The following is a 27,764-nucleotide window of genomic DNA, read 5'->3' on the forward strand; positions in this document are numbered from 1 at the left end:
ATGCCCACGGCCACCCCTGCTGCTTGAAGCTAGGGAGATTGGGGGAATAACCCCCTGAAATGCTGTTCTAGATGGTTGGAAGGTCATCCAGGACAGTGGTACTTAACCTTTTTGAAAGAATTGCCCCCTTGAGCCATTGAGGAAGTTATTGCCCCCCCTCCTGGTGGCGCCAGTGCAGAAGTGGTGGGAGGGGGCGCCGCCGCCGCCATACTAAAAATCGAATCAAAACAGTAATGAATAGCAAGCTATCTAAAAATCACACACGGGGAAGCTGGTTTACTGAGGGAAGGCTTGCCTGAAGAGAGAGGTCTTTGCCTGATCATGGAAGGAGAGCAATAAATGGGGCCAGCCTGGCCTCCAGTGGGAGGGAGTTCCAGAGGCAGGGATGCAATTTAAAGCGTGCTGCTTATATAAAGCAAAATGTGCTGCTTATGTACTGCCCCATACTGCTTCAAGCACTCTCTGGGCAGTTTACAAGTTAATTATGCCAGCTACACATTGCCCCCCCCCCCAGCGAGCTGGGTACTCATTTTACTGACCTCGGAAGGATAGAAGGCTGAGTCAACCTTTAGTCGGCTACCTGGGATTGAACCCCAGGTCATGAGCACAGTTTTGGCTGCAGTGCAGCAGTTTAGCCACCAGCATCAGTGCGCATCAAATACCCAAAGAGGAAAAAATGAAAGAACCACCCCCCTTCTGTTCCTTCGCCCCCCGCATCGCCCCTTTTAATTCCATCGCCCCCTGAAAAACAAAATCACCCCTGGGGGGGGTGATATCACTTAGGTTAAGAACCACTGATGTAGAACAAGTGTGGGAGATGGTGCCGGGAAGTACAGGCAGAATTGGTTGAAAACACCTCCCCTACTTTCTCTCACAGGTGCTTGTCCCTTCTATTCACAAATATACATTTTTATCATCATCTTCAAACTTCATTGCTGGAAGGAACGCTATGTATCATTGAGTCCAGCCGTTTCAAGGCAATGCAGTGGGGAATCGAACTTCCAACCTCTGGCCCCACAGCCAGTTCCTGTCCAGGAACCCTACAAGGGTTTTTCAGATAACAAAACTTGAAAGGGATAGTTTTTCCCATGCTCCAAAACTACTACTCCAGGTATGCAACAACCAACCTTCAATGTGATTCCTTTACATTGACGCTGGGTGTTTTTAAGAGCCAGTTAAAGACTTGGCTTTTAAGCAGGCCTTCCCTCCTGTCAATATTTGACTTTTACTTTTTATTATATTTGTCTATATTTTTCCATCTTGAATGATACAAATATTTTTGATTTAATTTGCTGTTTTAATTGTTTTTATGATATTTTTATTGCAAGCCGCCCAGAGTAGACATCTAAATCTAATAAATAAATAAATTTAACACTACATAGGCCTTGAGATGGAGCAGCGAGGAAAACAATCCTTTCTTCTCCCTATCCAAAGCTCTTTTCTCAGTACAGGCTGAAGGCTGCTGTTTTACACTGTTTTTAGATTCCTGAAGAGGATTGTTCTTTTGGGTGTTTGAGAGTTTCCTGTAACACTTTATTGCAAGATCCCACTGTATAAATATGGAGCAGGCCATCTCTGCAGCACAGTAAGAAAATAAAAGGCTAAACATAGCTTGCTCTCACAGAGTTTCTGTGCAGCTGCTATAGGTTGCTTTACCTTCACACAGGCTCCCTGCTCTAGCTATCTTCGGCCTATGGCCATCCTAGCTAGGGATGGGGATGGTCCTCCACATCTGAAAGTTAGTCGGGGAAGGTCACCATGTTAAGACGTTTTTGAGCAGTGCAGAAGCAGTTGCTTTTCAGGGGTGCTCTGAATTGGAGCTGATGCTAAAATTGTTTGTCTGTGACCTTGTGTCAAGCAGGAGAGACCCTACATGGCGAAAGTGTCAGATTATACAAGTGAAGGCAACCACAATATCCTTCATTTGTATGGAGGAACACAGAGCAACATCTCATTTTTAAAATATAAGGAGTATGAGTTGAGCTGGGCTTATTTTATTTTTTTTTAAAAAAATATTTCTATGCCACCTTTCTCCCCAGAAGGACCCAAGGTAGCTTACATCTTTAAAACAGTATTTAAAAGCTAAAACAATAAGTATACAAATACTGAAAAAGAAACAAGTATATCAAAATGGTAACTATGATCAATATCAAAGCACATTTAAAACAACAGAGCATAACGTTCCATTTAAAACCCCTCTCAGACCACGGAGCAAGGAAAAGCCTGCCTGAAGAGAAAGGTCTTTGCCTGCTTGTGAAAGGATAGCAAAGATGGGGCTAGCCTGGCTTCTGAAGGGAGGGAGTTCCAGAGTCTGGGAGCAGCGACAGAGAAGGGCCTCTCCTGTGTCCCCACCAAGTGCACCTGTGAGTGTGGTAGGAGTGAGAGAAAGGCCTCCCCTGATTATCTTAATGCCCAGGTAGACTCAGAGAGATGATGTATTGTTTTAGACAGCTTGGACCCAAGCCGTTAAGGGCTTTGTAGGTTAAAACCAACACCTTGAATTGTGCCCAGAAAAGGTTCAGCAGCCAGTGGAGCTGTTATAAGAGGGGTGTTACATGTTCCCTGTCACCGGCTCCAGTTAACAGTTTGGTGGCAGCATTTTAGACCCTTTGAAGTTGCCGAACACTTTCCAATGGCACCCCCGTATAGACCATGCTACAGTAATCCAGCTGAGGTGTAACTAGGGCATGTGTCACCGTGGTCAGATCAGATCTCTCAAGAAATGGGTGCAGGTTGCACACTAGTTTTAACTATGCAAGGGCATTCCTGGCCACCTCTGAAACCTGGGCATCCAGGCTCAGAGATGAACCCAGGAACACTCCCCATCTGCATGCCTGTGTTTTCAGAGGAAGTGTAACCCTATCCAGCACAGGCTGCAACCCTATTCCTTGATCTGGTTTTTGACTGACCAGGAGCACCCCTGTCTTACCTGGATTAAGTTTCAGTTTTTGCGCCCTCATCCAGTTCCTTACTGACACCAAACACCAGCTTCAAATGTTTTGGACTGCAACTTCTATCATCATACATGGTTGGTTCTACTACAGGCAGGGGCTAATGAGAATTGCAGCCTAGCAATTAATAGCTAAAGGGTCACACAGGTTCCATAGCACTGTATGGAGGACTTGTATATGGAGCTGTTATCCAGGATGAGTCAAAGTGATGTACTGGTTACAGACCACAGTTGGGACTTGGGACATTAATCCAAGTTCAAGTTCATTGGGCCCTGAAACTGACCTTTTCCATCAGTTGCTTTCAGGGAGTTGACCCTTCCTCACAGGAATGTCATGGGAAGGAAGAGCTAAAGTGGGGGAAAGTGTTAAGTATTGAGGCTATTATGAACCCAGAAGACTGTTTGTTCTACATTTTTCTGAAGCTACAATAGGCATTTTGACAATGCAGTGACACCAATTAAATCAGGACTTGCTGAAAGGATTTGCATTACCAACACTGTCCCAGAACAATGTGCTGAATGGCATTGGAGTAATGAAGCAGAACGATTTCACAGTTCAATAAAAAAAAAATCTGTGAAAGGTGGGTCAGTGGTGTGACTCAGTTTCTTTTCTGCTTTCATCATGAATTGTTGGGCTTTGCAGCATTGAATTTACAGGGATTAGCAGGATGCTGACCTGGCTACAAGCGAATCAAAATAAAAGCAGGGAAGAACAATAAAGAGAAGGGGAGGTGACAAGCAAGCTACACTGTGGAACAGAGATTGAAAGGAGTGTATGGGAGCAAGCAACTTTGCGTCTACACAGTTTATAAGAAGTGGTTGGAGGAGAGCAGGGAGAAAAGGTGCCTTTGTTAATCTCAGAGACTTAAGATCTACTGCCAGGAATTTACCATTTCTCCTCAGACTGCTGAGGACAGAAGAGGGGGAGAGAGAGTGCACAAGAAGGGAATTCTTTCGTGGTCTGGAATGCATGAGCTGAGCAAGGAATTTTTGTGGTCACACAGCCTTGTGCAAGTTGTGTGAGCCTCAGTTACAGCTGTCAGCTCACCAGCAGCTGGATGGCTTCCTCAGAGAAGCCCCCTGTGGCCTTTCAACACCCTGGGCTCTGCCACCCCACCATATATCTCCTGAGGAAGATGCGCTCAGATGTCTGCAGCCTCTTGGAGTCCTACGTAAGTCTCTTCTTTTGGGTGTCCTCCTCTGTCACTTAATAGTGACGAGGTTCTAGATCTTTTCCTCTGTTGGGTGAATGGGAGGCTGAGCCCCTTAGAGAAGGAGATGACTTTGGAGTCCAGTTTTTCTGAGGGGTTGTAGCTTTTGTTAGGCTGCAAGGGAGACCATGTTGGTTAGCTTTAGTTACTTTTGTATCTTGCCATCCCACCAATGAATCCATGGTGCATGGCTCCTGCCCTCCTTCTCCCTTTGTCTATTTTTTAAGGTCCCTGCATCAACAATCCTGCAAAGGCTCAAACCCAGCGGGTTTCATAACTCTGTGGGAACTAGGACCTGGATTTCCAAAGTCACAGCTAAACATTTTAGTCTGGTGGAACTGGCCCTGGTGTGAGATTTAGGTAACTGAGCAAAGAGCATCTTATTCGTGCTTATATAGAAGTGTAGTGGTTCCTAATAAGGGATTTGATGCATCCTTCCACACATAATGGGTTACTTAACTTATTCTAGTTTAAAACCCCTAAGCTGTCTCCTCAAGCTTGTTTTTAGCTAGATCTCATCTGTTGGGGAGGAAAGCTAGCCTTGCTCTTTCTCCTTGCCCCACTTTCTGAAAACAACCTTTTAGTGTTCTTTCTAACAATTCATGAGGTGAATCACTAGTTCACAGACTTATATAACTGGCATGGACAAAAGGCCACCACCTTGCCCAAAGGCAGAACTGTCCTCCCACCCACAACTCAAGTTAACGTTTTGTGGCAGGAAGGTGCAGAGCAGAGTGCTGTAGATAATTCAGGAATCCTGTCAGGCTGCATGTTGTGGACCAGAGATAAATCAAGATAAGAAGCAAGATTTGATCTGGAAAAAGAACCCCACCCACCTAGTCCCCCCCCCCCAAGCTTTCTGGCAGTCTATTTTATCATGCGCATGGGAGAAATTCACCAACTGATTATCCTGGAAAGAATACTTTGGGCAGTCTACTGAGGTAAGAAGTAGATTCTTCCTCCTTACCAAGAGCCTAGGCAGACTAGCTTCATTGTATTATTTTGTGGTATACTGTACCAGGTTGGGAAAGGGGGGGCATTAGATTTCTATAATACAGTGCCATCTTGTGGAAATGGCCCGTAAAAACAACTCTTCCCATTGAACTTTGGAAACAAGAGTAGGTGAAACTTTATTAGACCACCAAAAAAATCTCTCTCATCCTGTGAACTGGATCAGGTTACAAAGGATTGGTTGAGGAGAAATGACCTTCAGACTATGTAAGGACCACATTATTCCCACCCACCCCCTGCACCTTTTCCTTGTCATTTGGAGATTTCAGAGCAGTATCTGGGGGAGACTTGTGCTCATGGACTTTTATTTTTGTTGTATATTGAAGGCTATCCTGTATTTTGACTGCAATGAGACCCATTCAGTTCAATGCACAATGCAATGTAATTGCATCAGAACATTAAAAAGAAATCTCAAATCCATAAGGTACAACAAATGTTTGCAAATTTTCAGAAGCATGAAAATTGTCCCACTAGTTACAAAAAGCAAAGTTAGAGGCATGGAAGGAAAAAACAGAAACTGATCTGATGTCGATGAATGGCCTAGTGTTGAAGTTGTACTATCCTTATAATGTCTAGAGAAGGAGGGCTCTGTAGACATTCAGATGATGCTCTCATGGTGTTTTTTAAGATTTACTGTAGTCTAGAATAATGCCTAAGAATGATAGAAGTAAAGTAAGCAGAAAGGTTTGATGCTTTATTTAATATTTAAATAGTTTCTGTTAATCATTTTAGCTAGCTACTAAGTTAAGTATAGAACAGTCACAATAGATCTGTGAAACATATGAAGGAATGTCCCCGGTCTGCATGAATCTTCTTATCCAGCAATAAGGTCTGAGCCCAACAGTTTCTTGTTTCCATAAAAAATGAACCCTGCTTCTTTTAAGGATCCCAGACAAGCATAACGCCACAAAATCCAGTACTTGGTCTGGTACGAGGCAGCTCCCTATGACGTGGTCTTTAAAGACATACCTTGGATGGATCAATGACGGTATAGGAGGGAGCACTTGGCAAACGATACTTGGTCTCTCTTAGCCTTTTGATCAATGTGTTACCAGCGACCCTCGTGCTTTGGTCCAAATAATCTATTCCTGGCTCTTTCTTAGCAGTCCTTAGTCTTCTCTTCATGAATGAGATTTATGTCATCCTGTTCTTAGGGGAGTCCTTTCCGTTGTTGGTTTAATTGTGGTTTATTTTCTTCAAAGAAACATAGAACTGGTATACCTGTGCTCACTACGTCCTTCTAGGGGTTGACATAGTATTTCTATTGACAGGGAGGTCTGAGCGCTCAGGTCCTGAGAGAGAAAGAGAGAGAGAGAGAGAGAACAACAAAAATATGCAAAGTCTACCTCAAAACTGCTGTTTTCCCTCACCCTACTTTCCAACCTACATCCTTTCAGGTGGAGAAGCAAGGACTGGATGCAAACTTCAACTTGGACTCAATCGATGGTGTGCCCGTAGCTGATGCTGAGTCCTGGGGTGAGCTTTCCGATGCTGAGAGGCTGGGAGACAACCTGAAGACCTACTGGGCCTTTCAGGTTTTACTGGATGAAATTCTGGAAGAGCAGAGGTCTAATCTGACACCGACAGATGTCGCTTTCCACGAATCTATCCAGTCAGTCATACTCCAAGTCTCTGCTCTAGCTTACCAACTGGAGGAACTCATGGTGGTGTTGAAACACAAAGTGCCTGCCAAAGAGTTGGAAAGCACAAAAGGCAGCAATGGAAAGGGCTTGTTTGAGAAAAAAGTGAGAGGCATGAAGGTGTTGCAGGAACTTGCTCAGTGGACTGTCCGATCTATCCGGGATTTACACCAAGTCTCCAAGTCTCTTCAGACAGACAACATCCCATGTGAGAGTCGTCAGCTGACTCAGGAAAAATGAGAAGATACATTTTCAAAGATTACACATCACCCTCAACTGTTGTGTATGAGATTGATACAGTGTGATATCAGAGGAAGCCTTCTGAGAGAGCTGGAGTGCACAATGTTTCCAGATGTTTGTATTTATTGGTTTTTCAGAAACCCTTAACATTTAATACAAGCTTAAGGAGAATTTACCTAATCATATTTGTTTAAATGTGGTGACTTCACTGATCACATGGTATTTGTTCATGATTCACATTCCCACCTGCCCAAGCCTCCATTTTGTCCCAAGAAGCCATGATGGATCACAGCACAGCCTAGCAACCACCTTGTCTATGTATAAGCTGCAGATGTCTAGAAATGTTATGACCAACAAGATATTTCAGTTTATCCTTTGGACTAATCTAAACTCAACATCCTTCTTGCTGAACTGTGGTTTCTTGGTTTGTTTGGGTTTGTTTTTCATACTTTCATCAAAATATTCTAGTAATTTAAAAAACTACATGCTTCTAGTTGTAACAAGTGGAAGAAAAGTTTGAGGTACATATATGAAGACGTTTGTCATTAGTCCTGTGGGGGGTGTTCATGGAAATATGTCTGGGCTGCAAATTAGCAGAGGGTGGAGGACAGAGGCACAGAGCCCCATCCCCAGTGGACCACATATGTGAGAAACGACTCAAGTCATTTGGATATCCAGTAATGGACTGGCTCTGACACTGTGGTACATGATGTATAGCCAAAATCTCCTCAGACTCAGGAACTCTATGCTCATCACAGGCATTCTGCAAAAAAGAAAAAGAAAAATAAAGAAAAAGAAAAAGAAAAATAGTCAGCCTGGAGTTGTGAGAAATCACTACCACCTAGAATAAGCAGATAGAGTGAATGGCATCAGACTGAGAACAATACATGTTCCAGAACTCTGAGTGAGCATCATGTTCAGTCATCCCTGAGACTAGCCCTGAATAGTCACTCTACCCAAATATATTATGGAATTGGGGTTCTGTGGTGGTTGTTCTCCAAATCTGAGTCCTAAATTTGCCTCTTCCTTTCTAACACAGGCCCTGAGAATCATTGGCCTTTCACTGTTGTTTTGGTCTTCAACCCTCAGGAGCCCTAGCCAGCATGGCCCAAAAGTAAGGGATCACAGAAACAGAGATTTGAAACTTCTAGAAGACCAAAGAAACTTCTAGAAGACCAAAGAATGCTCCGATTCATTCTCTGTGAGTGGTAACAGCCACCTGCAAAAGAGAAACATCGCTTCTCTTGTTTGGTTTAATGCAAATTTATTTACCTCTCCATAAATTGTACAGGGCTACTTACTGCATTACAATTTAATGTATTAGAGTTACAGTCCTTGCACACCTGCTGTCACTTTCAGTTAATGGTGACTCGTAATAGAGTTTTTAAGGAAAGTAAGATGTTTGAGGAGTGGTTTACCATTGAGCTTCCAGGTCCCAGTGGGGAATTTGAACCCAGGTTTCCTGAATCATAATTCAACTTTTCATCCAGTGTACCACCTTGGGTCTCACACCTTCTTGGGCCAAAATTTGGTTGGACTCAATAGGAATTATTTATTGGTAAACTTGGCTGGATTGGTGAGAAAGTCATTAAATTAAGTGACTGATCTGGAGTTGGGTGGGGGAGTTGTTTTTTTTTCTGTGGGGCAGGGGCAAGTCTTAATCTTCTTTTTTTAACTATGTGAATATTTGTGTGGATTCTCTTCTTAACTATGCCAACTGATTTTAAGAAAGCCACAAAGGAGAAGGGTTTATTTGTTTGTTCGTTTTAATCTGCACTGATTTAGGATATTTAGTATGAATTAACTGACCCACAGAATCACTCATCTGAACATATATTTGAGTTTAACAGTACTGAATAGATTTATTTAAAAAACCAAGAGGATTTTGAAAAATGTATAGCATAGTCTACCAGATCAGGGAAGAGAGTGCTTTCCCTACTCCTCAGTGCATGGTTGTTTGGTTTTCAGAGCAGCCATTTTATTGGGAGGAAGTAGGTTCTGCTTAGGAAAATAGAAAATAATGGAGGCTTTACTTAGAGCAGTTTCATCTGAGGCTTTTGTCATGCCACCACCTGTCTCCAGTCACTGAAGTTTTGCATTGGCTTCAGAGACTTCATCTTCAGGGATGGGGATTCAAGTTGTGCGACTCGCTGTCAAGTTGGACATTAAGTTCCCCTGGCGACTCGACTCGGACTCAACTCGGATTTCACAGTTCCCCCCCCCCCAATGGCTCTGACTTGGAACCTACCCACCTTTCCTTTGTTCCCCCTCCCTGGGGTGGAAAAGCTTGTTTTTAATAGGGACTCAGACTTGAGGCGTGGTATTGAGGACTTGGTGGTTTCTTGGTGGGATTTAATAGGGACATGGTGGTGCTGCGAGTTAAACTGCCGAAGACTCTGTGCTGCAAGGTCAGAAGACCAGCAGTCATAAGATCGAATCCACGCGACTCAGTAAGCCCCTGTCACTTGTCCCAGCTCCCGCCAACCTAGCAATTCAAAAGCATGCAAAATGCAAAAATGCAAGTAGATAAATAGGTACCACCTCGGTGGGAAGGTAATGGCGTTCCGTGTCTAGTCGTGCTGGCCACGTGACCACAAAAGATTGTCTTCGGACAAACCCTAGCTCTGTGAGTTGGAAACGGAGATGAGCACCGCCCCCTAGAATCAGACAGAACTGGACAAATTGTCAAGGGGAACCTTTACCTTTACTCGGGACTTGGTACCAAAGACTTGGATTCAGACTTGCGACTTGGACCCAAACAACATCCTTGCTTATCTTCCACTCATGATTCAGACTTGGTTTTCCTGCTGCTGCCTGTTTATTCCTTGACACAGGAAATCTGTTAAGGAGAATTAGGCCGAACAGCTGTGTATATCTTCTCCTTGCTAGCAGGGCAGATCCGAGTGTTGGGCAAAGTGAGGCGGCTACCCCAGGCAGAGGTGTTTGGTTCTGTGAAAGGACAACAAATGAACAGTGGTTGAATTTATTAGGGTTGTACTTTTACTGTCAGGAATTGGGAAGAGGTGTGGGTGAGGTGTTCTGCCTCAGAGGCCTAAAAAACAGACTAGCTTAAGACACTGTGCACTTTGATGTTGACTCTGGTTGGGAGGACAGGATTCAGGTTATGTTGTTGGGCTGCCCCTGCTCTCTAATGTGAAGAGCCTACCATTTGGAAAGAGAATCGGTGCCGAAAAGTAATAGGGAAAAGATATGATTTCTCCCCCGCAGCTCTCCCTCCAAGATTGGAAGAATCATGATATTTGTGGAGGTGAATTTGTCATTTGTTTTAAAGGTTATGGGAGGTTTATGATGGCCTCTTAAAACTCTTAACTAAATCCAGTTTGAATTTACAGGCTATACATCTTTAGAAGTTGGGAAAAACTAAGCAGGCAGATTAATTTTTTTCGCTCAAGCTCATTGTTTTGTGCAAATGATTGAAAAGCTGGGTGAACTGACATAACTTCTTAATTTAATCTATATTAGTGACAGAAAAAGACAAGTAAGTGACAAAGCAATAGAAGGTATGTTGGTAAGGGGAATGTGATGGGGCAGTGGAAACATTTGCATTTTTCCTTGTAGTGTGAGTTTGCAGAGATTTCCATGGAATAATTGGGCTGGATTAGACCCACAAACATCATGGCTGACATGATTACAATGGCTCTATTCTAATTATGATTAAGACTGGGTTCAAGGTAGAGGGATTGATTTCTGAGTAAAACACTTGGCTTGGAATGGCTGTGAAGGGGGAACCAAGTTGAAAAGAAGCTTGCCTTCTCAACATTGGACTTGATTTCAAATACTGGTTTCTCTGAGTATATAATGAAGGAAGTAAAATTCTCAAGTTCTTATGTCAGTCAGTAGTTTCTGTGCAAAATTCTGCACATGCAGGAAATTATCCCTTTCACCATGAGAAGAATGAGCTTTTGTTTCTGTCAGGTTTCACAAAGAGACCATTCATGTCAATGGAGACAATAGATCATTCTCTCCCAACTTCATGTCTTCCAGATGTCTTCAACTACAACTACCATTATCATGGCCGGAATTATAGACCAGCACATCTGAAGGGACACCAGGGGGAGGCTGATCTCCAAAATGTAGGTCTGGGACGTCAATAGATACTACAAAACTAGGGACTGCAGCTGCTGGAATGCTTTCTGTAAAACCAAAGCATCTTCTCACAAGCATCAGGTCATGAGATGAAATTTTCCACTGGCCTGTATTTGAATCCTCAAGAAGCTCCTCTGAACATTACGACCTACCACATTTTATTAAGCTGTGTTGTATCATTGGGTCCAGTCCAGACACGGAGATGCTTGTTGGCCAATATTCTGTTGGATGAATGGAGAGAGGTGATGGGTCAGGGACTTAATTTTCCCTTCCCTTTGGCCACCATCCAAGCCATCCCTATGTAATCCTGTGGGGAAGAGTCCCTCAAACAGATTTTCAGAGGGCTATAGTGGGAAGAGCACTGGTGGGATTTACAATATATGCACTGTGCTCTTTCTTGTTTGAATGTTTGTATTTATTCTGTTTTCTTTAATCAAGCAAGGTTTTATACCTTATGAAAAGTATGACATCTAATAGTAATGAGCGCTTTCCTATTTTTATACTGTAATTTAAGAACTGAAAGGAGAAATCACAGCTAATACTTGCTGAGTTTTCTTTCTCAAGGTCTTGTGAAAACTTCCAAGTTGCTTCATGGTTATGATTTCGCTTATTTCAAAATGGTTTCTTGTTGTCTGGAGAAAAAGGAGATCACACTGTTGCCAGGCCTTGGGCACAGCAGTGGATTAAAATCCATGTTGATAAACTTTAAAAAAAAGTATCTCATAGTTTGTTAGGCAGCAATTTTAAAACAATTGAGTAAAATCCAGAGTTCTTTTCATCTAACAGAGGAGTGGTCTTGTTCTTTCCTTGCAGCTGCTAAGCCCTTTCCTAAATCTGCTCCAGAGAGTTGAGCAGAGCAGCGGTGGCTGGTGCCCATTGTGGTTTGTGGGGAGGGGGTGGATACCACAGCCAGATGGGGTGGAGCCAAAGGGACTGCCTGGAGTTGCCTTCAGGCTTCCCCATCCAGTGGGGTCTCAACTTACGAACGGTTCTACATACGAACTTTTCGACTTACGAACCCACCCAATAGGAAATTACATACTCATATGAACTTCCCTCGAGTTACGAACAGGAAAAAAGTGCCCCTCCCTCCCCGTAGAGGCTTCTGGAGGGGGAAAAAGGGTCAGAAATGTAAAAATAAATAAAAGAAAGTCACTTACCAGGCCTTGGTAGCCCCCGAACTGCAGGAAAAAGAGCAGCAAACAGATAAAAGCCAACACCCAGCAGGGAGCCTGGCAGCCATTTTGTGCTTTTCTCTGCTCCTGCCCCCTCCTCTCCCCGCCTAACAGCTGATCGGCTGGCTCTGAAGAGGCTTGGGGAGGCTTGTTCAGCACCTAAAATGCCTGCCTGTGTGTCTTTGTGCTGAAAAAATCAGCACAACATGCTTTAAAACATGCTTTAAAATTGGCTTCATTGAAAAAAAAAGATTTCAAAAGTGCTTTTAAAACTGTTCCCTGCCTCCCCCCTCCTTTCCTGAACTTTTCTTGACCTAAGAAAAAAGAAAAAATATCCCCCTCTAGTGGCAGAAGATGGAATAGCAGCTTCCCATTAGTTTCCCATTAGTTTCTATGGACAGAAAAGAGCAGATACGGATTAAATGGTTTTTAATGCATTCCTATGGCAAATGCAGATTCGACCTATGAACTTTTCGACCTACGAGCCGCCTTCCAATACGGATTCAGTTCGTAAGTCAAGACCCCACTCGAAAAACTGCCAGTTCATCTGGGCCTGGAGACCCTCTGGTTAAGGATGCAGGCCAGACTTGGCTGGTGAGTCACAGCCTGAAGCTGAGATAAGCAGCGCTCCCCATTTGCCCCAGTCAGCCAGCTGCCCTTGTTGTCGGGAGACTCTGACTACACTGAAGGAAACTGGATTTTGCCCCAGTGTATTTATTTTAATATAAGTAACAATGAAGATGGGAGATCGCGTGTGTCATTTTAAAAGAGCCATTCTCTTTTCCCCCACACACTGGAAGGAATGCTTCTCCTAAGGCCGGGCCCTGCTACTGTAACACAGGCATTCACTGTCCAAAAATGAAGTGACCTTTCCTGCATCAGAATGGTTGTTTGTCTCACATGCAGATTTAATCAATGGAATGGTTAATCCTAAAACTCAGCTTAGCATTCTATCTATTGATCTGATGTAACACCAGTGTGTTAAAAGTGGTTTAATGAAATAAAATTTGTTCTATTTTTAACAAAATATCACTCTGTGCCCTGATAATTATGATTCAAATGGCAAATTATTTTGAAATACAGAGTTTTTGAGCTTCGATCCTCTGTGGGCATTGGGATAAAAAAATAAGGAATACAGATCTTTTTGGTATTAGCAGTAAGCAATGATTATAGAAACTCTGAAATTTACCATTTGTTGTATTTAATCCTTCCTAAACAGTAGTTCAGGCACTGTGTGCCAAGCATAGTTTGAGAATACTGCATTACCTGTTTCCCTGAAAATAAGACAGAGTCTTATATTAATTTTTGCTGCAAAAAACACCCTTGGGCTTATTTTCAGGGGATTTTCCCCCATGTACAACAACCTACATTTATTCAAATACAGTCATTTCATCTTCTTCTGGTTGCTGCACAATGGTGGAAGGTGAGGTTTCACTTAACTAGGGATTATTTTTAGGGTAGGGCTTATATTACGAGCATCGTGAAAAATCCTCCTATTTTCAGGTTAGGTCTTATTTTTGAAGAAACAGGTTACGTTCAATGCTTAGGGGTCAGCTATACTGACAAATAATACAGAAAATACTCTGGGATTGGGATAGTCAAGTCAGATTCATATTATTTTCTATTGACTCCACAATGTGCAAATCTATGCAGATCAACCTGAGGATGCCCCCACCTGTTCATACTTTTCTTTAGGCTCTGGGGCAACTACTTTTTTTTGCAAGCTAATACTTTTGTCTCAGTTCAGGCAGTGTGATAACTTGAGCCAATGTCGAAAAGCATGTGCAAGGGAGAAGGAAATTGTAGATCAGCCCAGACCTCTAATAGTGGTTGTGAGCAGGAAGGGTGGAATCTCTCTCTAGTTACATTCTTGGCCCTTTGCCCCACCCCATGTAATATGCCAGGGAACAGCTTCACTGACGACAAAGGGAAAGTCAAATCCCTGGGCTTTGTTCCCTGGTTGCCTGGGTTGTGAAGGGTTAAGTCCCCACTGCTCCTGTATGTCAGTTCCTCTAACATGTATTTGTTAATAATGCTGTCTCATTTATTAAAATAAAGCTTGGTGCCAGTGCTGTTGCTTTAGGCCACCTAGGGGAAAAAGAGAGGAGGAAATTAGTGATCAGCTGTTGTTTGCAACTTCTTAAGGTAACTCTACTGGAGTCATGCCTCCTGCAGATCTGGACTGCTATAGCAGAACCGGGCTAAACAAGCTACAGTGGTGCCTCGCAAGACGAGCACCCCATTTAACGATGAAATTGCATTATAACAAACTTTCGCGATCGCAAAAGCGATTGCTTTACGATGGTTTCAATGGGGGAATTTCACTTTGCAATGATTGGTTCCCTGCTTCGGGAACTGATTCTCACAAAACGACGATTTCCAGCCAGCTGATCGGCAGTTTCAAAATGGCCACCGGGTTAAAAAAATGGCTCCCCGCTCTTTTCTGGGACGGATTCCTCGCTGCACGGGCAGCGAAAATGGCCGTGCTATGGAGGATCTTCGCTGGACGGTGAGTTTCAAGCCCATAGGAACGCATTAATCGGATTTTAATGCGTTTCTATGGGGTTTTTTATTTTGCATTACAACGTTTTCGTTCTACAGCAATTTCGCTGGAACGAATTAATGTCGTAATGCGAGGCACCACTGTACAAACAAGGGCTGATTGGCAATTTCCTCCTCTCCTGTGTGACTGGATAAAGCAAATTCAAGCAAGGACCTCCCCCTTCCCTGGTGTGATTTCACAATGGGCCCATGTAGATTTTTCCCACTGCTGCATACTCACACCTTTACAACTCTTACTGTAATTTATATTCCTCTTTTTCTAGCCCTGGAGTCCTTCATATCTGGTAACTTTAGCTGGACCCTATTTCCTCCCAATCAGTAACTAAATCCAGTCCTAATACTGAAAGCTGCCAGGCAGTACAGAATCAAATATGTGTTCACTGCAGTTGGTTTGGAATGGGCAGAAGTCTCTTGTGGTGGAACAACTGTTCTTGGGCTGGTACCTCTGTCCCTTCTGTTGGCTGATTTCAGCTCTGCTGGCACAAATCTGTCTCCTTAAACAACCGCTGTGCTGGCTGAGATCAGCTTGACAGGAGAACCACAAAAGGAGCAGAGAAGGGGAGAGCTGAGTTACACCAGATCCAAACCCCTATCAGTTGAGACTCAGCCGCCATGGCAGCATAAAGTTAGGCAGGGGTCAGGGTGATCCTGAGTCCAGCACCCCCTAGTGGATCCCCTTTAAGAGTGGGGAGAGACATTGTGGGCCTCGGTTCAGGAGACCATGAACACTACACTCCAAGGATGCTGAAAGGGGCCACACAGGGTGGATGCCCTTATGGCAAACCCATTTTCTGGTTACTTTGGTTATACATCATTTGGCAGATGGCTCATCTGATGTTGATCCATCCTCCATGCCACCATCGGTGCTACAGGCAGCTGTTACCAAAAAAAAGTTCAGCCCTGTTTTACTTCCAATGCGTGTGTGTTTTGTGGTTATTTCATAGAAGCCTGAGATCATGGCCGGATGGCTTGGACTACAGTGTCAGCTCAGTCGACAGTCATGTTGGCTAGGTAGAATTTCACCCTAAAGGGGTTTTGGGTGGGACAGCACATCAATCCTAGCCCATGTTATCCCTCCGGAAACCTTTGCAGTCAGTCAAAGGAGTGCCATTGGTGGCATTGCCACTAATGGGACGGTCTGATCCACTGCAGTGACACCTGGTATCCAGGCATATCCAGACTCCACATCCAAAAAGATGCCTCAAATCAGGTGTCCATACCCCGTTAGCTTTGCCCCACATACATACCTTTTGCCCTGGCTAGAATTAGCTGGAAGGTCTCTGCTGAGGGCCAGTCATGAAACTCTCCTCCCCACCCATTCCATTCCCAGGATTGTTCTGTGACTTGCTTCCATTTAAGCTGAACCCAAACAAGGCAGATGAAATGTTATACGGCTGCACCCTGTCATTGTTCACAGAGATCAGGAGTTCAGTGAAAGTACAGGAGGAAACAACCTGTCCCATATTATTAAGTTTTCTGCGTCAATCAGTTTTCCACGTGTGAGTTTCGCTCATGGTATTGCTGATGTCCCTTAATTGGTCATTCCATGCTCTCTGCAGGTGTGGAGAGCAACTTTGAAGCTGTAAGACTCCAGTTTGGAGATTCATGCACAAAGGTTGCTTCCGATTGGAAAAATTCCTCTAAGTAAATATGCAAAACGTGTACAGGAAGCTCCATGTGGTCCATAGGTATTTCTGTGCTTATGTAGATGTCACATATATTGCAGTGCAACTACTAGTGACATGCAGAGCTTGGGAAATTTACATTCTTTAGTCAGACTACAACTCCAAGACTCTCCCAGGCAGTATGAATGCTGGCTGCGTGAGCTGAAGAGTTGGGGAGCTGCAGTGGAAAGACAGGGACTTGGCCTATACAGTAACCCTTTCCTGGGTAGGAGAAGAGTAGAAAAGGAACAATGAAACCGAGACCTTGTTATTGGTTGTGTATTGATTACTGGTCACCTTATTTATTAAGCTGTCTCCTTCCCAAAAGGGCATTTTGTTGTTTGAGGGGAAAGACAAAATGCTGTTTTCTTCCTGCTCCCCCCCAAGAAGCTGACTAGATGGCTGGTTGAATACTATCTGTGACTGAGTACCCTCCACTGAGGGCAACAGGCCATGAAAGAGGACCAGAAGGAGGAGGCAGGAGCCTCTTGCTGCTGCTGCATGATGGCATTTGCAACCTGGGGGGTGATTGTCTCAGGCGGCAGTCACACCAGAGAAACGTTACCTGCTTCTTACCATACTTTCCATACCTTTGTTGTGATGCATTACGGCCATGTGGTATATATATACCTGGATAAGCATCTCAATGTGTTTTAACGTTAATGATCAGTTTTCTTTCATTTGAATCATTATGCTCATGTTACTGATTTATTGTCTCTCTTGTTTTATGGGGCACTCCAGCCCCTTAACTTTAATTGCAAAAAATTAAACAATGTACTATCATTATGTCAGGTAGTGTTTCCTGTTTCTTGATGGGTAGAATTTCCTCTGTTGCACTGGCACCTTTGGAAGCAATGCGTCGCACTCAATGGATTCAGCACCCCCACCCAGGGCTGTGTCACCAAACAGTAGGTGGAGCGATGCAGTATCTACCAATGCTTTTAAAGCTGGTCACACAAATTTATTAATGCAGCAGCTGCTGCTGCAACAACAACACCCCCACCCCCCAGTTGAGGCAAGTATGTAGCGAACTTTTCTGAGAAGCACTATGATAAAGCAATAAATGAACATCTACCAGTAATTTGTGAAAATAACTAATTTAGCTGAAACCTGATTAGCTCTGGATAGGTTCCCATGATAGAAATTTGACTTTATACTACAGACTGTTTTTTCATCCATCTTCATGCTTGAATCTTGCTCAGACTCAACTCTATGCTACCTTCAAAATGTGATTCTCAATTGCCTTTCATATAATCTCAGAAGGAGCTAGTGACTGACAACCTCAAAAAGCAACAAACCTCTGCTGCATGAAGCAGATAAAGCAGCAGAAATTCATTAGCTAATTACAAACTGCAACTATTTTGGTAGTTTATTTTCCAGCTTATTAACAGACAATAAGTGTTCCTATAGTTATTAAACATTATGACATTAATGTGTGGGTTTCTCTCATGGCATTGATGGACAATTTGCATTTTCAACATCATTTTGCTTCTGGTTATCAGGATGTGGAATGCCAGAGAAACCTGCTGTGGAAACAACCTAGTATAACATTCTCTAAACTCATTGTCAGAGCCTTCAATAGGCTGCGTTGATCGGGGCTTTGGCCCAGGATGCCAAATCTAGAGAGCACATAAATTTCCTGTTGAAAGGGAAGTGGACCCATCCATTGTCATTCACTGGCGGAAGGGAGCAGCCCTCCCCACGCTGAGCACAACTAGTACTTCCAGCTGCTCTTCACCAGGCAGAACCAAACACAAAACAGGTGGGTTCAGCACAAAACCAATGTGGTCACAATGTGCTCAGATCCAGGCATTCCTCCCTGGTCCTCCATAGTCTCCCCATATATGCCAATTACATGGCAGCCAAGCTTCACCAATAGCTTAGCAAAGCCCCAGGTGCTGAAACTATTAACTGTAGCTCTTCTCACGAGTGATCTTTTAGATTAGGGTGCTTCCTTGCTAACATTTTTTTTTCACAATTGCAGATTTTTTTTTAAATGGGAAATTCTCATCTTGTTGCCATAAGATTGCATCCAGGTGTTTTCTGCATTGTCAGAGTGTATCTCTTCTGATTAGATTTGTGGTGCTTGCTTTAGCTGTAAAATGAAGTTGTAGCAACTTTTATTCAATGTGACCAGGCACAATGCCATTAAAGCCCTTTCATGATTTGTTTGTTTGTTTAACGTGCTTAAATCAAAATTTTCCTGTTTGTGAGTTCAGCTTCTTTTATTGTTTCCATTGTCAGTGCAACTGAGGGATTAGCATTACACTGTCACTGAGTCTAGCAAGCAACACATCCTGTCTGATCCCTAGCAACTTGTTTGTGTTGACCAAGCAGTCAAATGTTAAGGCAGGGGAATTTCCATAAGTAATTTAGCTGCTGAGTATGCAGGATTTTCATATTCTGATCGGATGTGACAGTTTCGGTCTTCAGTCTGTTCACAACATGACTAATAAGCATTGCAAATATTTCTGTGGTGGACAGTTAATGTAGGTCTAGTTCCCCTTTTTCTTTGCTATCTTTGATTCAGGGACACATTTACAACAGAAATAAAAAACAGAGAAAGAAATCCTATGTACCATCCTTAAAAATTCTACTGAAAAATCCTGGGAATGACTCTTTTATGTTGAAATTGAAAGGGCTATTGCACAATTTGGTGTTAAATGTTTTGACATGCCTGAAATATTGACCTTCCTCACCATTGTAGTGCTGACTGAAATGAAATCAGATGATTTCATTAGCGTGGTATCTGTGTTTGTGAGAGAACTCCTTAACAACAATGTTGTCTTCTGAGATAAAGGTGTAATTAGGGGCAATCAAGAGACATTTTGCTGCCTGAAACAAAGAACAAGAAAGGATCTGGCTCCCATTTCATTGGCAAAAATCTCAGTAGCCTGGCCATTGAAACCTATTTCAACAGTTGTGACATGAACAGAGTCTTCACTAGAACTACTCTCTCACCAGCTCTAGGAGGCCTATTGTGAGGTGCGAATAACGCCAGTTCTAGTTCTGATTTCACAAAATCATGGACTACCATTCCCATAATCCCCGACAGGATTATGCAAGTTGTAGTCCTAAACAATCACCACCTCTTTTCCAAGCTCTGGGTAATATGTAAGACTCTGCAAGCAGGAAAATAAAGCTTTTTTTTTTAATTCAGCCCCATGTGCACGTTTTTTTTTGTCTTCCATTCAACCTTAAACCTGTCATTATTATAAGAAAAATGGTGTTATATCTGTGTTTTGTCTGCCTTACATCTCCACACTTTATCTTCACTCTAAATCTAGTATGCATACACTGGCTTGGTACCTTTAGCAGCTCTTTCTTTTAAAAAGCAAGCTGTCAATGTTTGGAGAGAATTGAAAAATGCACGTTAGATTATCAGGTATATTTCCACATTGAGACACAATCACTCAAGTGGTTGATGGAGAAGTTGCGGTGAAATCATTGTTTAAACTATGCAGTGAAGATCTATCTAGAGGGAGACAGAAAGGCAGATCTCTGCCCCAAAGGGACTGAAGGAAAGTAGTACCTTTCTGGTGGACATGGCGGTCGCCTGTGTTTCACAGGAAGCGGTGGTCTCAGAGACTTGCCCGTCTGTGACTTGCAGCTGTTTCAGCCACACATGTGAACAAAGCAACTGCAACAAGAAGTGATGCAGACCTGCAATTGCTGACTTGCTAAAAGGAACATCTGTCCACATGCTGTCTGATAAATGGTTGAGCCATCTTCCTGCTGTTGTTTTTTTAATGAACGGAGATAGTAGCTCATAAATCTTTACCTTGGATTAATCAGTAGGAAGAGCAAGGATTGGGTTTATCTCAAAGAATTTCACAGCTTGCTGTAGCTTCTCTTTTGTCCTCCTCCTCCTCTAACATGGCTGGGAAGTGTTGGCAGTTGTCTTTCCAGAGAGAGACCAGGGATGGGGGGGTGGATTCAATAAAAGCCACAACCTGCTTGTGCATATAAAATCTAATCAAAATATGTGGAACCTGTTGCTGAGAGGCAAGCATGGCAGCAGTTGCAGCACCAATAAAGATTTCTGTCTCGGTTGTCAAGCCGAATTTTCACAGGAGGAAAATGCGGGAAGCATCATGGAGTGAGCTGCGGAAACCAGACGTCAACATAAGAGGAATTAAAATGAGCAGTGCTGTTCATTAACAGTCCCGCTGTTTCTAACCGACAGATGCTGCAAATCAAATTTGGTGTGCTATCCCTCCTGATATAATCATAGCGTTTCCTTCCTTTCCTTCCCTGTCACTGAAGCTGATGAATTACACCAAAACATTTCACTCTTTTTATCTAGTTCCATTTGGGTTTATTTGATTGAATCTTACATGCCTTTGCAGGCCGTGGTCCTTCTGTTTCTTTGCCCAGAAGGTTGGAGATAAGTGCACAGCATCACTAACATACCAAACTTTAAAGGAAAAAAAAACTTTTCTAAACCCTGGAAGCTGGAGTTTGTAGAGATGAGACTTGACGCACAAGGCCAATGCTGAACTGGAAGGATTTTGGCTCTGTGGCCAAGCACATGGTTCACACGTAGAAGGCCCCAGGTGAATTCCTCAGTATCTCCAGGTGAGGCTGGGGAAAGGCTCCAGCCTTTGAAATTTTGGAATTTCTAGTTGGTGCGAACAGTACTTAGCTAGGTAGCTCTGTGTAATGCAGGTTCATATGTTGCTATCAGGGCTTGAAAATGTTTCCCCTTTTGGGGGGGGTGGGGGACTATAATTCCCAGAATCCCTGTGCCAGCATGGCCAAAGATTTCAGCTGGAGGATTCTGGAAACTATACTTTAAAACTGGAACTTCCCCAAGCTCTGGATCCTTTGCATCTTTATTCAGAAATGTGTCTCACCGTGTCCAGTATATTGTGATCCCACCTAAGTGTGAATAAGATTGCAGCCTTACATTCTGCTTGTTCCTTGTCAGAAAGCATGTTCGGTCAGGATCAAAGCTGTGATGGAGGGAACAGGATGCTGGACTGTGACCAAAGAGACCTGGTTTTGAATCTCTGCTAGACTACAGAAGTGCACATAGTATAAGTGCTTATAAGCCCAATATATATAATTGTGGCATAATGAGAGACACATATGAGAATACTGTACCAAGTTTGAACACTCAAATGGTAGGATAGAAAAGTAATAAATCACAAAAGTTCAGGCCTTTTGGGACAGAGTGAGCAAAGGTGTTCAGTGATGACACACGGGAATATTATCAAACATATTTGGCTGATCCTCTCCCAAGGCCAAACTGATTTGTGCTATTAGAGGTGTGTTCCATTTTAAAGAGTAACAGATTTATATTGTACACGCTTTCAGGAACCACAGATTACCTAATGAAGCTGACTCTAGAAAGCTTGTTTATTTGTTTTATTTCTCCCAATAAGGTAGCTCAAGGTAGCTCACAGTATTAAAAAGAATAGTTAAAACCACAATAAATTATATATTAAGAAACAATTAAACTATGACATGTTTTAGATAATGCCCTGCTTAGTCCTTCCAGTAACACAAGACTGTGGCTTTTGCTATGACAGCTACCCCTCTGGGATAGGATGGAACCAGAGCTTCGAAAAGTGACTTTTTAAAACTACAACCCCCAGAATCCCCTACCGGAACAACTATTGTTGGCCACGGAACTTCATGTCCACAGATATAACTTTTACAAGTAGGGAATGCTACATTCATTCAATTGCCCCTTTAATTCAGGACTTCCTTCTCCACACCACTCCCATTCCTTAACACCAATGCCATAAGGCAGTGTAGAAAAGCAATCACACTAGAGGCTTTAAAAGAAAATTCTCAGAATTTATTAGATCAGAAAAAGAAGCACCTTGCATATCTGCCAAAGGAATGCTTTTTCTAATTTTTTTTTGAAAGAGAAAGAATAAAAACCATTTACTTACAGTTCTGAACAGATCAAACAGCAACACTGACAAACATAGCTGCTTCCGGCACAGGCCTCAGCAAACTCTCTGTTTTCAATAGACTGACTGAAGAGGGGGGGAAAGGCTGAGCAGACAGAATTCAGAAGCAGGAGAGAATGGTTGGTTACTCTTTTTCCAATTATTCTAACAGTACTTAGAAGCAATGAATTCAATTTGCTACATTAAAGGTAAAATTGTTACTTCCATATTAAACAGGATGCCCTCACCTACGCTGGGGAGAATAATATTTTGGAAGTAGCATTTTAGCTTTTAAATTGTTATTTTAAAATGTTACTCCCTGTATGCTTCTATTCGCTCATCTTCCTGTTTAACACAAACATCCTCCTGCATCTTCCCCTGCCCCCTCTCATTTTCCCTTCATTTCCCACCTTTTCTTTCACACTTGAATTGTCCATTTCTCCCAGGATGTCCTTCCTTTCCCCACCAGTGTTTTCCAATTTTGCTGTCTGGCCTTCCCTTTTCCATGGTACAGCACATGGGCAGGAGGTGAATTCCTCTCATCCCCTTGCTCACAATAGCATAGCAAGTTTAAAAAAGCTCTAAACTCACAGAACCAATTTATTTACTCTCAATGACTAAAATCTACCCTGTTTCCCCTAAAATAAGACCTAAGCTGAAAATAAGCCCTAGCATGATTTTTCAGAATGCTCGTAATATAAGTCCTACTCCAAAAATAAGCCTTAGTTAAGTGAAAACCTGCCCTCCACCATTGTGCAGCAACCAGAAGATGACATGACTGTATTTGAATAAATGTAGATTGTTGGACATGGGGAAAAAAAACATCTCCTGAAAAGAAGCCCTAATGCATTTTTGGAGCAAAAATTAAGACCCTGTCTTATTTTCGGGGAAACAGGCCCATTTAAATCAATCATTTTCTGAGAAGCTGACTTACCAAATTCCCACTGATTCAATGTATTTACTTTAGTTGCCACTTATTATTTTCTTCCAGCCATTGTGCTGCATACCTTTGCTTTCCTCTCCTCTCTGCCCAAGTCCCCTTCCCCGTAAACATGTTTTGTTCCCTTTCAACTGTAAGACTGTACAGTGTGTGCTTAAAGAGGAAGGGCATCGTATTGCTACCATCTGCCCTTCTTTTCCCATGCCTCCTGCATAACCCTTTTTACCTTTATGGTAGATCTTTGGTTTCCTCATTAACATCTAATTTTAGGTATTTTCACATAATCACAGAAAAACTTCTCCTAAAGATATACTAGGGGAAATCAGAGTGGCTTTTCTGCAAACCAACAATTATCATTCTCCTTCCCTGAAAGACTTTTTTTTGGGGGGGGGGAATCACCTGCCCCTTACCCAGATTATATACTTTCAATCCATGGCAGGGGTTGAAAGATCTCTCAGGCTGCATTAAGTTCTGGAGGAACTTCAGTAGTTCCATAGTTTCCTTGATCTTCTATTAGATGCCCATTTGACACATCCTGGTACCCTCTGCTCCTGTAGTGCCAGATTTTGTAAGCTAGGAGAGCAATGACAACAGCCAAGACAGCAATCACTGACACGGAAATCCCAGCAATGGCACCTGCTGATGGTCCTGAACTATCTTGCCCCTGGAAAAGAAGAGCCATCTGCTTCTCATCTGTGACATTCGCCACCCTCCAGCTCCCACTAGAGTGCATTTTCACCCAGGCCAAGCTGCCACCAGAGCGCACCATGATGGTTTCAGGAAGGTCAGCACTGGCGGATGGCACACGCGAGAAGGGTGGGAGCTTGATGGGGGCTAACTGCTGGGCAAAAAGTGTCCCAGCCTGCAGGCAATAGAGGATTTCACAGCCATCACTAATGTAGGCTTTATGTTGGCTGTGCCCTGTTGGGCATTTCATGGGATATTTGGTAGAAGAGTCCTGGTAGAAAAAGTCTTGGAGGATACCAGGGCTCTGTCCCTTTAGTAAGCCAGCCAAAGGGTTCCCAGACTGACAGCTGAAGAAGCCACCAAAGGGTACGGCAAAGCGGGATCCCATCTCATAGTCACTGCTGACGCACACTTTTAGATTTTCCAACAGGACCAGTGGGAAGAAGAAGGCTGGGCAGGCATAAGTGCTGGTGACAGGATTCTCATTTCCCCGACTGTACAGGCCTCCAAAGAGGAAGCCTGAGTTTTGAGGCACTGGGCCTGTAGCTGCACACCAGTAGGCATTCAACTTCACTGTGGTGGAGTAGTAGTGGATGCCACAAACTGTCTTACAGCAGCTCAGCAGGAGCCAGCAGGAGTGGCACTGCCTGTGGCATTCTGTCTTGGGTTTGCTGGTGGTACGCTGTTCTCCATGCAGCAGGACAGCAGAAAAGTTAGCTGGGCAAGAGTAGTCGCCGGTCAGTGGGTTCTTGATACGGTAGGGCTGGCATGTCTCCTCAGTCCCTTCGCCGGACAAGCCGTGGCACTCCTGGAAGACGCCCCCAAAAGTGAAGTTAGTGTTGGGTTGTTGGCAGGACCCGTCGTCCACATTAGCCTGGAAGTTGAAATTACTAGAATCAGGCTTGACACAACCCGGGTGGGTGTTCACAGCATAGTAAAGGCGGATGGCATTTTCCACTGCGGCGGCCACTCGCTTAACCGTAGGTTCAGGCAGTTCTGGCAAGGCCTCGGCCGTGATGAGGAAAGGCAGAGGCAGCCCAGACTTGCCTACAGCCACTAAGCCATTGGGGATGCCCTCCTGCCACTTCTGGAGGGTGATGCCAGGGTAGAAAGGCATGCTGCCCCAGCTCTCGACCTTGGAATCCACCGTGTTCTCCAGGTAACTCTTGGTCAGGTCATCCCACGCCTCCAGAGAGAAATTGATGCCAACGTTCACTTTGCTGAAAAAGGTAGCCGACGCTGAGGCCGTGATGCCCGCCTTCTCAGACTCCTTGTCCAACATAAAACTCCGCTTCACCTGGTCCTCCTGCAGGAGGCTGGCTCCAGCGTCTACACTCGTGAGGACGTGCGTACCATAGTTGAGGACTAGCATCTCCGCCAGATACTCAGCTCTGTGGCTTTGGTTGTTCTCCAGCTGGTTGCCTATGTCCACAAGCTGACGGCGAAAGTCCTTGTGCAAGGTGAAGGAAGGATGAGTTTTCACGGAGTAGATGTGATACCGTGCTTGCACTCGAGTGGTGACCGTCTCATCGTAGACGTTGTGCATCTTGGTCTCCTGGGAGCTTGCTGAGAATTTGCCATTGAGGACAGAAAGGTAGGAAGCCTCAGCATTGATGGATTCAGCAAAGGCATCCGTGTAGGACAACCAGTCCTCAATCAGCTCTGAATGCACTTCTACTGTGCTCTTCTTGAGAGGCACCACAAAGATGTCATCGGGAATGAGGTATTGGCCATCTTCTGTGGCCCTGCACTGGGAATAGTTGAGGCTCATCACCCTGCCCATGTCCACATTCCGTAGGTTGTCCCAGCCACCTCCAGGCAACACTTCCAGCACTTTTTCCTTGAAGCCTTGAAGCCTGCAAGCTTTGAAGCCTACATCTTCTTGAGCTCCAGCGTCCCCTGCTCTCAGGAAAACCAAGAGAAGCCAAAGCCAAAGAGACATGCTGGGGAAAAGGAAAGGCTGCCCACCTGCACAGAACCAAAAAACCCCAAAAACCAGAGAACCTTATTAGTTGATGTGTCAACAGGTTTATTACTGCCAGATACGAAAATTACTATTACTACTACTACTACTACTACTACTACTACTACTACTACTACTACTACTACTACTACTACTACTACTACTACTACTACTACTAGCAGTAGCAGTAGCAGTAGCAGTAGTAGATCACACAGAATATCCCAGCTAGCAGGTCCATAGTATTCTGGTAGGTGTAGTCCCAAAAAGTATTTTTTTTCCTCTTATATCTCATCATGGTACTGTATAATTGTTTCTGGAGTAAAGTCATAGAAGTGTTTTCCGCTGGCAAATTGGTACAGAAGGGTAGGCAGAAATGAAACTGGGTGAGTGTTGCAAAATGGCAAAGAACTGCACAGAAATCTGTCACAATGCAATTAAAACTTAAATGTATTCAACATAAGTAGTAACCACCACTTACAATGGAGAAAACTGGATGATCACGCAGTCATCGTAGCACTGCTAAACAATGTTAGTTGGTCAGGGAGCCTACAGAAAAAGCATTATCCTTGCAACAGATTACAAGGGTTAAAGCAGACCTGTTGCTATTTATGTTTTTTTAAACAATTGTTTAAACAAGCAGGTTCTGATTTGGAGAAAGAAGCAGCCACTGTCTGCTAAAATACAAGCTAACCCCCCTTCTCACTCAAGCAAGCAAGCAGGGTGAGGCTCCTCACTGGCGGGGGGGGGAGAAGGGGGTGCTGGACTAAATGGGCCAGTGGTCTGATTCTGTGCAAGAATAGCTTGGAGAAGTGGACTAGAGCTTTCAGAAACAACTATGCGGTGAGGGGGTGTTCTGGGAGTTGTAGTCCCGAACAGGAACTTTTCCAAGCTCTGAACACGGCTCTCCCTCTGCCGCAGGGTGTGGGCAGGCCTGCACTGAAGAACCAAAAGCCCCACAAGGACGCTCGAGCGGATGCGCCACCCACTCGGAACTTGGGAATGTGACTTTGGGTAGGCTACGAAAGAGTCATGCTGGGTAGGGGATTCTAGGATTTGTAGTCGCAAAAAGTAACTTCTTCGAGTTACACGGCAGCTTTCTATGGCCCTAGGTTTCTAACAAAGAACCTATACAGCCCTGAGCTTCTTTTTACCTGACTTGGGTCTCTCCAGGTCCTCTTTGTCCGTCGGCTTCCTTTCCACCACAGATGATGGACCGGTGATCTTTCTGTTCTCAAGCGCTTTGCAAAGCAAAGCAAAGGTCTTCTGCTTATATGCTCTTTCCACCTCGCAATGGCCTCGGTTACAGGAATTCGCTTTTTTTGTTTTGTTTTTTGAAACAGAGCCGGCGCCGGGCCAGAGAAAGAGGAACCTCGACGGTCCAATCCCGCTGCTAGTTTCGTAGGGCTTCAGCCCCGCCAGGGTGTGGCCGCGGGGGGACCTCCGGGCCCGTGAGATGCATCACCGGTCATGAGACCTTTTGCCAAACAAAGAAGGGGCAAAGCCCATCTCCGCCCCGAAGAGTCCCTTCGACGTCGTTCCCCCTTGGGCAGCTTTTGCGGACTCCTTCCTCTCCCTTCCCTACGAGGCCCGGCTCTCTTGCCTTTTGGGAGTCCCCTGGAGTTTCCCCCCGACAGAAAACGAAAACGAAAGGACAGGGCGTTCACGAGTTTACCTCTGTGTATGTGTGTGTGTAAAAGAGGGAGGGAGAGGC

At 44.0% G+C, this 27,764-nt stretch overlaps 2 protein-coding genes across 6 annotated transcripts; one reads left to right on the plus strand and one right to left on the minus strand.

Annotated features, from left to right (window-relative positions):
* Positions 1-23,285, plus strand: CNTF (ciliary neurotrophic factor). 4 transcript variants are annotated; one of them, XR_013540698.1, is made up of 3 exons: positions 1-4,122; positions 6,570-8,253; positions 11,058-23,285. XR_013540698.1 is itself a non-coding variant. In XM_020792358.3 (2 exons), the coding sequence occupies exons 1-2, from the start codon at positions 4,009-4,011 to the stop codon at positions 7,050-7,052; spliced, it is 597 nt and encodes a 198-aa protein (XP_020648017.1). In that variant the 5' UTR covers positions 1-4,008; the 3' UTR covers positions 7,053-23,285. The 4 variants fall into 4 exon arrangements, 1 of the variants encoding a protein (XP_020648017.1); XR_012082362.2 differs by having other exon boundaries at positions 6,570-7,573; XR_012082363.2 differs by having other exon boundaries at positions 6,570-7,166.
* On the minus strand, positions 22,345-27,764 carry LOC110078335 (macrophage-expressed gene 1 protein). Of its 2 annotated transcripts, XM_020792357.3 has the most exons (3): positions 27,205-27,764; positions 23,814-26,058; positions 22,345-22,569 (listed from the first exon to the last, which is right to left on the minus strand). In XM_020792357.3, exon 2 carries the CDS (start codon positions 26,030-26,032, stop codon positions 23,858-23,860), a length of 2,175 nt encoding a protein of 724 aa, XP_020648016.3. In that variant the 5' UTR covers positions 26,033-26,058; positions 27,205-27,764; the 3' UTR covers positions 22,345-22,569; positions 23,814-23,857. The 2 variants fall into 2 exon arrangements, with proteins under 2 accessions (XP_020648016.3, XP_072841545.2); XM_072985444.2 differs by lacking the exon at positions 22,345-22,569 and having other exon boundaries at positions 23,794-26,033; positions 27,205-27,763.

Source organism: Pogona vitticeps, chromosome 1 (assembly GCF_051106095.1).
Source record: "Pogona vitticeps strain Pit_001003342236 chromosome 1, PviZW2.1, whole genome shotgun sequence".
Classification (NCBI taxonomy): Eukaryota; Metazoa; Chordata; class Lepidosauria; order Squamata; family Agamidae; genus Pogona; species Pogona vitticeps.

What these genes read in the sequence shown, in the direction of transcription:
- CNTF (XM_020792358.3), top strand. Translation starts at nt 4,009, where the DNA reads ATGGCTTCCTCAGAGAAGCCCCCTGTGGCCTTTCAACACCCTGGGCTC. An exon ending in GCAGCCTCTTGGAGTCCTAC is followed by an intron (nt 4,123 to 6,569) that starts GTAAGTCTCTTC and finishes ACATCCTTTCAG; the next exon opens with GTGGAGAAGCAAGGACTGGA.
- LOC110078335 (XM_020792357.3), bottom strand. Translation starts at nt 26,032, where the DNA reads ATGTCTCTTTGGCTTTGGCTTCTCTTGGTTTTCCTGAGAGCAGGGGAC.